The following is a 13,384-nucleotide window of genomic DNA, read 5'->3' on the forward strand; positions in this document are numbered from 1 at the left end:
AAGTTGATAGCTTTAAGTGACAAAATTTTAAAGAATGACTTTAATACTTGAACATCTACATTTTAGCACTTTCTTCATGTCAATTTAAGAGTCAGAACAGTATTTTTAGTTATGAGATTTTCTTACATGTATTAAAATTATGAATATATTACTCTAAAAAAGCCATAACTCTACTATAATTTCCAATAATTTATTAACAAATTCATTATTTCTACTGATTTAGCAAAGCCCTGGCCTTTCTGTGTACTTCAAGGGTTTAACCAATAGTTTTCAAACTAAGTTCTAGGTAGTCTGAAGAATATGTTTTGGGGTATAATAGGGCCTAAGAGTGGGCAGCCCTCTGAGACTCTACCCTATTTTAAACAAAGTAGCTCCATCCTCATGTTTTACATATGGGACTTCTAGGAAGCTTTTTAATAGTAGCAAATTTATTTGTAGGAGGTTTTTGGCTATTTTAACTGTTAGAAATACATAACCTTAAATTATTTGTCTTTTTTATAATCTCTAGATTCCATAGGCCATAGAGATTTTCTTCTGAGAAGAATTTGTGTTTAATTTTTTGATACCAACACTGAACATTCGTCAGGGAACTTTCCTGAAGTTCAGCTCAAGACTACCTGCTGTGTTTGTGAGAAGAGCAGGATCACACACACAGGTGCAATCTTGGCCACACTTACCTGCAAGAGGAGTAACCAGAGGACACACTTCCTTCCTTCTTTGGTGTCTGAGGAGTGTGAACTGTTGGGGTCAGTTAAGACCCAACATAACTCTATCAGAAGAAAACTGTTGTTTGCCTTTCAACCTTGTTTTACAGTTCTGCGGTGTAACGGAGGACGGGCAACGTGCATGTGCAGGCTCACCACTCCCAGGCCTCTGACATGAGGGACATGTGACAGTGTCATTCAGTATTATGTTCAAAAGACATTTTTATCCTGATCACAATTAATTTGAAAACTCTTTAATTTCCTGTTATACAAAATGATTTACTGTATTATACTTTTCCTTTTTTATATAATGTCTAACAAAATATACAGCTGCAACATTTTGATTCCTGTTAATTTTGTTCTTTAATTAAATGACTACTTATTGCAGGAAATTAACCCAGGCTTTACATTTTCTTGGGGTTGGGATGAGTGGTACTTTAGAACATAGATCTGTGAAACAAGTCAGTTTTTACTTTTGAACCATCAGAATCCAAACACATGAATGAGAATTCCAGCTTTCTACGTGCTTTGTAAATTTTGTTTATGTATGTGGTTTGTGCCTTAGAAAATCAAATTATCTTTTTCAAGTTAAATTTATGTATCAGTGAGTACTGAAGAGTGCATTTAACTAAGAAGTAAGCAATAATTTGTTGAAAAATTCTATCGAAATGAAAAGTATGACCCCCTTTAAGAGTATTTTTAAGCTCGCCTCTGCAAACATTGTTAAAAACATTGTTAAAAGAGACCAAGTTTTAGATGAAGTAGGGATTATAAAGAAAGGAAATTTACCCCAGCACAAAGGTGCAAATCTTGGCACAAAGGGGGAAACAAGCTAAATAACAATAAATGTTCCCTGAAAAATATTTTTAATTGGTTTTCAAATAAGTGTCCTTACCGAGATGAGCCTTCCCTCCTTCCCTCCTGGTACACTGGCGAGGCGAGGCAGGAAGCACAGTAACTTGGAACATGACTTTCAGAGTTTGCAGAACCTGTGCACAAACCCAAGCTCTGTGCTACTTAAGCAACTTATTTTCTCTACAGGATAATCGTATCTCTCTCACACAACATTGCTGTATTATAAGATAAAGAAGCTAAAGTGCTGGCACAGTGCTCAGGACATTCTGGGAATCCAATAAATGTTAGCTACTGGTATGGCTGCCAGGTAGCACCTGAAGCAACCGAGTGTCCTCTATGACTTCTTACCACATACGCTACCTCACTGCTTTCCACTATCTTTCCTTCTCTACTTCTTTAAGACTGCTACTGGGTCAGATGCCCATAGAAACTCCTTAGTCTTTACAGTAGTAGCACTTTGTCCAAAGTGACTTGTGATGAGTCCTAGAGACTAGCAAAACACACGATTAGTTGAATTATAGGTTTTTTTTAAAAAAATTATTGTTATGGTAGAAAAATTCCCGCTCTACCTCTTAGTTGCTCTGTAACTTCTGTGAATCAGTTGACTTCACTGAGTCTCAATTTGTGAAATGTATCTAAATCCTTTTAAATTAGAAGTCAGTTAAATTTAAATGATTTAAAATATGTATATACATACATTATATATTTTCTGTTATTCATAACACATTATTTGTAGCCAACCAACTACCAAAAACTTTTACCTATTTTATGCTATATATTAGAAGTTCCTCCTATTTTATATTCAATTGAAAATATTAATGGGAGCCCAAATTATGTAAAACTAAGATTTCAATTTCCCTCACAAAGAAATATTAATATACTTACTATGAAACAAAGAAAGGGAAAAGGTGCTACTGTTTAGAAATCACCCTGGCCCCCAAAAGATCAGTACTGCTTACAAAAGAACCAGGCAGCACCTATGGTTAACAATAACCTGGTTAAATGGGACACATAATTAGTTTTTGGCCCAAGTCCCATTACTAGTGGATAATAAAACCAAAAGAGTAAAAGTGCAGGATAACCAAAGGAGGGTTTGGACTGGTTCAGACTCAAAGGTTCTAAGATATCCTAAAACCAGCAGACATTTTCCTTTTAATCTAAATGTGTGGCAATAGTATCTAACTTCTACCATTGTGTTTTTATTATGCATAGACTATTACTCTAAACTGTACTTAGGTATTTGATGTTTTTATCAGATATTATAAGGGTTAAGAGATAAACTGAAACTGTGAATCAAGTATATTTACTCTCCACCCACATCACATCTCAACTATCTCTCAAGTTAGTTGGAGGAACAAAATTAAAAAGCAATTCACAAATCATATGGCACTGATGATATATATGTATATGTACATGCATTTGCATATGTTTATAATTGAAGAGAACGTTTATATACTTAACAGCCTACAGATTTATAAAAAAGTCTTATTAAATAACTATATATGAATTATCAGAATTCTTCATTACTAGTATTCAATAATGAAGTTTTTATACAATAAAAATTTACAAATCATTTGCTATTTTCAGAAAAAAATATTAAAGCAACCATGAATATTTAAATCATAAGTTTTGTTTTTAAGGAGTTCAAAACATTTTTACAAGCTTGTTGGTAATTTTGTGGGAGGAAATTATTTTCTAGACACATCCATTAACTTTTTTAAGCTAATGTAGTAGAGGAAATACTACCTTATATGACTTTGTAAAAAGTATATCTAAAAGAATTTAAAGGGGGCTGGTCATGGTGGCTCAGGCCTGTAATCCTAGCACTTTGGGAGACCAAGGTGAGTGGATCGCTTGAGTCCAGGAGTTCAAGACCAGCCTGGGCAACATAGTAAAACCCTTCTCTACAAAACAGACAAAAAATTAGCTGGGTGTGGTAGTATGTACCAGTAGTCCCACCTACCAGGGAAGCTGAGGTGGCAGGATCGCCTGAGCCCAGGAGGCTAAGGCTGTAGTGAGCTGTGATTGCACTGCATTCCAACCTAACAGAGCAATACCCTGTCTCAAAAAAATGTAAAAGTAAAAATACATTTAAAAAGATTTTGAAATCACAGCACCTAAGTAATTTTTTGACAATTGAAATGGCAGGGGATTGTCGGGGAAGAATCTAATCTAACATCGAGACATCCACCTTGTGGAAAGATATGGTAATTACAGGCCTAAATTTATTACACATTGGAAGTAAACGCAGTTTGCTTTTAGCTATGTATGTCTAGTCCTTCAACAACAAATTCAAGCCCAGAAATGCAAAATCCTAGCTGTACTATTAAAACCACTATTACTATATGCTTCCAATACCAATTTATCTAGTTTTTTTCAGAGACCTTTTCCTCCATTTTTCGTATGAAAACATCTCAGAAGATATTCATAAGCAAATGAACATACGAAACTGAATATATGAAAAATATTTTCAAAAAGTAGATTCCTACAAACCCCATTTGCTTATTTCCCTGCAAATTTATTTACAGTGATGCTACCAGGAACATACCACTAGTTCAAACAAAAAATGTTAGAATGAACAATGGAGAAAGTACCAGTTAGCAGTTTCATAGTTCTAAGAAAACAGAGAAGTATTTTTAAAGCAATAAAAATTTTTTAAAAATCCTTTTCAAAGTTTCTAATCTCAACTATAAATAGGGAAATTCTAAAAATTCAATTTTCTTGATAATAAGCAATGGAAAGGAAGAATTCTGGTTATATTATATATATGGCAACAATTTCATGTTTCAACTTGCACACATGTTATATATGTGTATTCTCTTCTAAATGCAATTTGTTATCCCTTTTCAAAAATACATACACTGAATATATTACTACAATTCAGGTGTGTTCCCTAAAAGACTGGTCTATACCACTAGTCCATTCCCTGCTTTCCAGCTAGCCTGCTTCTTAGTAATTATAGTGGTGATACCTGATGTGGCAGAAAACACAATCTCCGGAACCACCTATCATCTTGCTTCAGTTTTTACATTCCAAGTTAGATTTGTTTGTTGACATTATTTGCTAGTATGTTACTTTGCTCAAAATTCAACTTATTTATTCATAGCATATATGATTCCTTCCATACCTACTCTAAGTTTGAAGTAGATAAGAAACTTATACACTAACTTTATCTGGTTTAACTGTTAATAGGTAATGATGACAGAATGGCTAAAGAACTAACTCCAGCAACTGTGAAGCACCACACTAGGCACTGAGCTCAGAGTTGGCAGAATTTGTCACTGTAAAATACAAATTTCATGTGGAATTAAATGCTACGTGAAGACTACTCAATCCATTATTCATTTAAAAGATATGCTGGCCTTTTAAGTTTGTGTTGGCTATCCATAATACTACGATTTGGTAGCAATAAGATCACTATAGTAATAGCTGTAGAGTTTAGTATTTAGGTTTCTGCCTAGCTATACTAACGTAAAATTTCTTCTCTTCCATGTGTACTTCTGGACAGTTACCACCTTACAAGCTGTATTTGGTTGAGGACACATGGTAAACCTAAACCAGGGTGTTAGATTACAATCCAGGTAAGAAATTTAAGTCATTAGCTACAATGATCATTTATTTTTAATATGTTTAAAATAGATCAAGAATTTTAGCTATATTAATTAATATACTCAGCCTCTGCTATGCAAAATTGATTTAAATAACTATTTCTGTGAAATAGTAAGATAAACTAAGGAAAAATGTTATAATAAAGAACAGAGTTCTGATCTATAAGATTTCCTTTCTGAACTTGAAGTCTGTAAACTACAGCCCACAGACAAAATCTAGCCACTCCCAAATCCCCTTTTTTTTAGTGGCCAGTAAGCTAAGAATGATTTTTATATATTTAGTTACAATTAAAATGATTATAATATGGACTGACATGATATTCTGAAATTTGCCTTCTGCCCCACAAAGCCTAAAACATTTACTGTATAGCCTTTCAGGACAAACTTTGCTGGATCCTGCTCTGAGCTTAAAAAATTTAAACATATACTAGAACATCTTAGAAATGAGTTACATAGAAGTCAAAGAGCTAAATTATGTTTTTAAATAAGGTTAAAATCTTTGATCTATTCCAAATTTCAACACTCATTATAAACTCAATTGTCTTTGCATGACTTGTACAAAATGTACATCAAATTAGGTACACAATCAATGTCAAGTGTTTCATGAGTGTGACTTCTTTTCTTCCAAGTTCCTTTTAAACTTGTTGCTATCACAGCATAAGCTAAAAGTATATTATCTAAAGTTCAAGATGGTACAACATATTGATCTCACTCAACACATCTGTATCCCTAAATAAAATGTTGTTCTCCTATAGATGTTAATTCAGAATACTTTCATGGCCATTTAAGTAGAAAAACAAAAGCTAACCATTACAAATACATTGTCTTAACAAAGAAGTCTATGTACATTTGATTCGCCTATACAATTATTCCAAGGGTTCAATGAAATGGAAATCCGTATGATTCTGCATGACTTTAAAAGCACATATATCCTCATTTTTAAAGCACATAAGTAGGGAGTTCATCTGTTTTGAGGTGGGCGTTCTGGTGAAAACTGAAAAACCTGCTAGACATATTCTAAAAGAGCTGTAACACCATGGAAGGGTTATACTCATTTCTGTATCTAGATATGAGCTCAGTGCATATCATATAACAGATGTTCAAATGGCTGGTTAATATTTCCTTATCAATTGCAATGAAAATGCTGACACCATATAGGACTTGCAAATTTTAGGAGACACATTAGTTCTCTTTGAACTTAGTATAATTCCTACCTAAAACTGCCATATTCATTAGTTTATTCATTACATTGTAGTAAGTCTACTTTTTCAGACACTCTTTTGGGTTCTGTAAATTGTGATGAAGAAGACATACAAAATTCCTACCCCCATAGAATTGACAGGATGAGTTTGTGGACAGGAGGCAGAAATAAAGAAATTTCAGATAATAAAACTGCTACAGGGTAGACAGAAACAGTAACATTAATTGGATGGTGAGGGAAGTGCTCTCTGAAGAATTACCACTTAAATGGAGACCTGAAGAACAGCAAGAGTTCCCAGGAAAATGGAATCTCAAAACCAAAGATTCGGAAAAAAATAAGATTGCTCAAGTAATGCTTGAGACATATGCAACAAGGGGGTAAGGAGTATAAAATAAGGTAAAGAGAGGCAGAGGTTGGCTCACGTGGGGCCTTCTAGGCCATAATATAAAGGGTAGGTTTTAATAATAATTTTTAGTAATTCAGATGAAATACAGATTAATAAGGCATTTAAAATAGTATAATTCTGTGGCATTTAGTACATTCACAATGTTATGTAACTACCACCTCACTTCTATCTAGTTCCAAAACAGTTCATCACAACATAACTGTTAATAACAACTGTTAATAAATAACTGTTCTCAGATGATCTGGTCATTTAAAACTCTGTGACACCTGCCCCCACAATTCACTCTCTTGTTTGCTCCTGTTTCTGCCATGTGACTTGCCTGCTTCCTCTACCTTCTGCCACGATTGTAAGCTTCCTGAGGCCTCCCTAGAAACCAAGCAGATGCCAGCACCATGCTTCCCGTAAAGTCTGCAGAACTGTAAGCCAATTAAATCTCTTTTATTTCTAAATTATCTAGTCTCAGATATTTCTTTATATCAATGTAAGCATGGACTAATACAGAGAGTTTGTACTGAGGAGTGGGGCATTGCTATAAAGGTACCTGAAAATGTGGAAACAGGTTTGGAACTGGTTAACAGACAGAAATGAGAATAATGAGGAGGGCACAGAAAAAGGAAAGAAGGTAAGGGAAAGCTTGCAACTTCTCAGAGACTGGTTAAGTGCTTGTGACCACAACACTGATAGTGATATGGACAATGAAGTCTAGGTTGAAGAGGCCTCAGATGGAAATAAAGAACTTACAAGGATCTTGAGCAAAGGTCACATATTTTATGCCAGAGCAAACAACTTGGACGCAATCTGTTCATGCGCTAGGGATCTGTGGAAGTTTGAGCTTGAGAATAATGACCTACGGTATCTGGTGGAAGAAATTTCTAAACAGCAATGTGTTCAAGAAGTGGCGTGGCTGCTTCTAACAGACTATTCTCCCATGTGGGAATAAAGAAATGACTCAAAGTTGGAAATTATATTTAAACAGGAAATGGAGAGTAAAAGTTTTGAAAATTTTCAGCCTGGCTGTGTGGCAAAGAAAGAAAAAGCTATTTTGGGAGAGGAATTCAAGCAGGCTGTGGAGCAACCACCTACTAGAGAAACTGGCATAACTTAAAGAGAGCCAAGTGCTACTATCAAGACAACAGGGAAAAGGCCTTGAAGGCATTTCAGAGAACTTTCATTGCAGCCCCTACCACCACAGGCCCAAAGGCCTCAGAGAGAATAGTTTGTGGGCCAGGCCCAGGGCCCACTGTCCTGTGCAGCCTCAGGACACTGCTCCTTATATCCCTGCCTCCATCTCCCAGTCTGAGCTCAAAGGGCCCCAGATACTGCTTATGCCACCACTCCGGAAAGCACAAGCCACCATAAGCCTTGGTGGTTTTCATATGGTGCTAAGCCTGTAAATGCACAAAGTACAAGAGTGAATGAGGCTTAGCACCCTCCACTTAGATTTCAAATGTATGATAACTGGGACATGGAGTTAAGAATTATTTGAGAGCTTTAAGATTTAATGACTGCCTTCCTGTGTTTTATACTTGCACGGGGCCTGTTGCTCTTTCTTTTGGCTGACTTCTCCCTTTTGGAATGGGAGTATTTACCCAATGCCTGTACCCTCATTGTATCTTGGAAGTAAATAACTTGCCTTTGATATTACAGGTTCATGGGTGGAAGGATTTATTTGCCTTGTCTCACATGAGACTTTGGACTTGGGACTTTTGAGTTAATGCTGGAATGAGTTAAGACTTTGGGGAACTGTTGGGAAGGCATGGTCGTATATTGCTATGTGAGAAGGATATAAGATTTAGGAGGGACCAGGGGTAGAATGATGTAGTTTATTTGTTTCCACCAAATCATGTTGAATTATAATCTCCAATGTGGGAGGTAGGGCCTGGTTGGAGGTGTTTGAGTCCTAGGGGTTGATCCCTCATGGCTTGATGCTGTCTTCAAAATAGTGAGTTCTCATGAGATCTGGTCATTTAAAACTGTGTGGCAGCACCTCCTCTTTTTCTCTCCCACTCTCCCTTTTCTCCTGCTTTCACCATATGACATGTCTGCTTCCTCTTCACCTTCCCCCATGATTATAAGCTTTGTGAGGCCTCCCTTGAAGGTAAGCAAATGTCAGCGCCATGCCTCCCATAAAGCCTGCAGAACCACGAGACAACTAAATGTCTTTTATGTATAAATTACACAGTATCAGGTATTTCTTTATAGCAATACAAAAGCAGACTAATACAAATTTTTTTCGGCATATACCTAATAGACTTGCTGGGTCATACAGTAACTCTTAGGTTTAACTTTTTGAGGAACCACCAAACTGTTTTCCACTGTGGCTGCATTCTTTTACATCACCCCAGAAATGTCCAAGAGTTCCAATTTCTCCACATCCTCACTAATATTTATTGTTTCTAAGTATTCCAGTGGGTATAAAGTGCCATTTCATTATGGTATTAATTTACATTTCTCTAATGACGAAGCATGCTGAATATCCTTCTATGTGCTTACTGGCCATTTGTATGTCTTCCCTGGAGACATGCTTATTCAAGTCCTTTGGCCATTTTTATTTGCACTTTTGTTGTTTGGTTGTTAACACTTCTTTTATATTCTGGATACTACACTCTCAAAGATATAATTTGCAAATATTTTCTCCCATTCTGTAGGGTGTCTTTTCACTTTTTGGGGGTGTGCTTTGATGCACAAAAGTTTTGAATTGTGCTGCAGTCCAATTTATCTAATATTTCTTCCATTGCTTGTATCTGTATCATATCTAAAAGTCCACTACCAGATCCAAGGTCATAAAGATTAATGGCTGCATTTTTTCCTGAGTTTCAGTTTTAGCTCTTACATTTCGGTCTCTAATCCATTAATTTTTGTATATGATGTGAAGTAAGTTTCCATCCTCATATTGCATGTGTTTATCCAATTGTCCCAAAACAATGTGTTTAAGATTCTTTCCCCCATGGAATGGTCTTATACCCTTGATGAAACTCAGTTGACCATAGATGAGTGGATTTATTTCTGGACACACAATTCCATTCTATTGGTCTATATGTCTATCATTACGTTAGTACCACGATTTTGATAACGTAGGTTTGTCATAAATTTTGAATTTGGGAAGTATGAGTTCTCCAACTTTATTCATTAAATATTTTTGTTGTTATTATGGCGGGTCTCTTCCATTTTCATATGATTTTTAGGGTTACCTTTTCCATTTCTGTAAAAAGGCCGTTAAGATTTTGATATGGATTGCATTAAATCTGTAGTCTACTTCAGGGAGTACGGCCATTTTAACACATCAACTCTTCCAATCCATGACCATAGACGACCTTTCCATTTAATTTAGGCCAATTTTAATTTACTGCAAGAATGTTTTGTAGTTTTTTAGTCTTACACCTCCTTGGTTAAATTTATTCATAAGAGTTTTAATCTTTTTGATGCTACTGTAAAGGAAATTTGTCTTCTTAATTTCATTTTGGCATTGTTAATTTCCATTGTAAATACAACTGCTTTTTCCATTGATTTTGCAACTTTGCTGAATTTGTATTAGCTTCTAATGATTTTCTTGATTCTGTACGTTTTCTTATATGTAAGATCAAATCATCTGTGAGGAGAAATACTTTCATTTCTGCCATTCCTACTTGGATATCTTTTCTTTTTCTTGCACAATTTATAGATCTAGGTAGAACTTCTAGTGCAATATTGAGTATGAGGGGTGAAAGCAGGCATCCTTGTCTTGTTCCTGGTCTTGGCAGGACAGGGAAGCTTTTAGTCTTTCCCCACTGAGTATTAAGTAAGCTATAGGGTTTTCATAAATACTCTTTATCATGTTTTGGAATTTCCCTTCTATTTCCAGTTTTTTCAGTCTTATCATAAAAGGGTATTGGATTTTGTCAAATGCTTCCTGTGCATCAATTCAAATAATGTTTCTTTTTCTTCTATTAATATGGTATATTACATTCATTTTCATATATTGAGCCACCCGGGCTTGGCTGGGATAAATCCATTTGGTCATGGTATGGATTGCTTTTAATGTGCAGCTGGATTTGGTTTCTATTTTGTTGAGGGTTTGTGCATTTATATTCATAGAGAATATTAGTCTGTAATGATGCCATTGTCTGATTTGGTATTAAGGTGATACTGGCCTCATAAATGAGTTTGGAATGTTCTCTCCTCTTCTGTTTTCTGGGAGAGTTTTTAAGAAGGATTGGGCTGGGCATGGTGACTCATACCTATAATTCCAGTGCTTTGGGAAGCCAAGTCTAGAGGACTGCTTGAGGCCAGGAGTTCAAGACCAGCATGGAATACACAGAAGAACCTCATTCGCTGCAAAATATTAAGTAGCTGAGCACAGTGGCACATGCCTAGAGTCCTAGCTTAATCAGGAGGCTGAGGCAGGAAGATCACTTGAGTCCAGGAGTTTGAGGTTACAGTGAGCTAAAATCATACAGCTTGGGTGACAGAGTGAGATCCTGTCACTTAAAAAACAAAAAACAAAACAAAAAAAAAAACAACTAATTTGAAAAATTAGATTTAAAAAGAACTGTTATTCTTTAAATGATAGAATTCTATGTTGGGAGGTTTTCTTTCTTTTTTTTTTAAGTTGCATTTTAGGTTTTGGGGTACATGTGAAGAACATGCAAGATTGTTGCATAGGTACACACAAATTCAATTACAAAATTCAACCTCTTTACATGTTATAGGTCTGTTTTATATTTTTTATTTCTTCTTGAGTCATTGTTGGTAGCTTGTGCTTTTAGGAATTTATCAATGTCATCTAGGTTAACTAATTTGTTGGCATATAATTATTTATAGTATTCTCCTAGAATCCTTTCTATTTCTGAAAGTTTAGTAGTCATGTCCCCAACTTTCATTTCTCATATTAATTTGAGTCTTCTGTTTATCTTAGTCAGTTTGCTAACGGTTTGTTTTCTTGATCTTTTCAGAGGACCAAAGTTGGTTTTTATTGATTTTTATTGGTTTCCTGTGCTTTTCTATTCTGTTTATCTCTGATCTAGTCTTTATTATTTCGATTCTGACAGCTTTAAATTTACTTTTCTAGTTATTTAAGGTATAAAATAAGGTTATTGATTTGATACTTTTCTTCCCGTTTAATGTAGGTGCTTACAGCTATAAAGATCCCTCCGAGCACTGCTTTGAAAAGATCACATATTTAGGTATGTTGCATTTTCATTTGTCAAAGTATTTTCCAACTTCTTTTATGAATTCTCCCTTGACCACTGATTAAGAGTGTGTGTCACTGGAGAGTTTTAGGTAAGGGAGCAACATGGTATGATTTATGCTTTAGCAAGACAAATGTTGGCTGCTAAGTGAAAAAAGTGTGGAAAGGAAAGTATAAATGCTGAAAAGCCATTTAAGAGGCTGTTGGAAATGTCTATGTGAGAAATGAAGGAATTGTTGATCAATTTACTGTTTGGCTAAAAGAAAAAGAAATTAGAAATTACCATTAGGTTTTGGCTTAAATAGTTGAGTAGATAAAGGTAACTTTATCCTTACACAGAATTAACTCAAATGGATTAAAGACTTAAACATAAGACCTAAAACCATAAAAACCCTGGGAGAAAACCGAGGCAATGCCATACAGGACATAGGCATGGGCAAAGACTTCATGACTAAAACACCAAAAGCAATGGCAAAAGAAGGCAAAATATACAAATGGGACCTAATTAAAGTAAAAAGTTTCTGCACAGCAAAAGAAACTATCATCAGAGTGAACAGGCAACCTACAGAATGGGAGAAAATTTTTGCAATCTATCCATCTGACAAAGGTCTAATATCCAGAATCTACAAATAACTTAAATTTACAAGAAAAAAAACTCATCGAAAAGTGGGCAAAGGATATGAACAGACACTTCTCAAAAGAAAACATTTATGCAGCCAACAAATATGAAAAAAACTCATCATCACTGGTCATTAGAGAAATGCAAATCAAAACCACAATGAGATACCATCTCACACCAGTTAGAATGGCCATCAATAAAAAGTCAGGAAACAAGAGATGCTAGAGAGGATGTGGAGCAACAGAACACTTTTACACCGTTGGTGGGAGTGTAAATTAGTTCAACCATTGTGGGAGACACTGTGGTAACTCTGCAATGATCTACAAATAGAAATACCATTTGACCCAGCAATTCCATTACTGGGTATATATCCAAAGGATTATAAATCATTCTACTATAAAAACACATGCACACGTATGTTTATTGCAGCACTGTTCACAATAGCAAAGAATTGGAACCAACCCAAATGCCCAATGAGAACACATGGAACATTACAAACCAGGGCCTGTCTGTGGGTGGGGTAGGGGAAGGATAGCATTAGGAGAAATACCTAATGTCAATAATTGGTTGATGGGTACAGCAAACTACCATGGCACATGTCTATCTATGTAACAAACCTGCACGCTCTGCACATGTATCCCAGAACTTAAAGTATAAAAAAATTAAAATTAAAAAATAACTATTGAGACAGGAAAACAGTTTATGTTTTCTTTGATGAAGAGAAAAAATGGCAAGGGAGACAAATCAAGTTGTTTTGAGAGTTGAGATTCTTATTAGAAGTCTCAATAAAGCAGTATTTATAATGTTCTAAAGTCCAAAGTAAA

At 35.3% G+C, this 13,384-nt stretch overlaps 1 protein-coding gene and 1 non-coding gene across 12 annotated transcripts in view; one reads left to right on the forward strand and one right to left on the reverse strand.

Moving 5' to 3' along the window:
- Nucleotides 1-1,100, forward strand: part of PHACTR3 (phosphatase and actin regulator 3) — a 263,489-nt gene extending 262,389 nt beyond the window's left edge. For all 11 annotated transcript variants that reach the window (XM_074406723.1, XM_074406722.1, XM_074406725.1 and 8 more), the window contains one exon: nucleotides 509-1,100. In XM_074406723.1, coding sequence (XP_074262824.1) covers nucleotides 509-524 — 16 coding nt within the window. In that variant the 3' untranslated portion in view covers nucleotides 525-1,100. The remainder of the gene's footprint in view (nucleotides 1-508) is intronic.
- Nucleotides 1,101-6,142: 5,042 nt separating this feature from the next.
- On the reverse strand, nucleotides 6,143-6,204 carry LOC120367985 (U7 small nuclear RNA). Its single transcript, XR_005582217.1, has one exon. It is a non-coding gene; the product is annotated as a U7 small nuclear RNA (small nuclear RNA).
- Between the last annotated feature and the right edge of the window lie 7,180 nt (nucleotides 6,205-13,384).

This window comes from Saimiri boliviensis, chromosome 9, assembly GCF_048565385.1.
Source record: "Saimiri boliviensis isolate mSaiBol1 chromosome 9, mSaiBol1.pri, whole genome shotgun sequence".
Lineage (NCBI taxonomy): Eukaryota > Metazoa > Chordata > Mammalia > Primates > Cebidae > Saimiri > Saimiri boliviensis.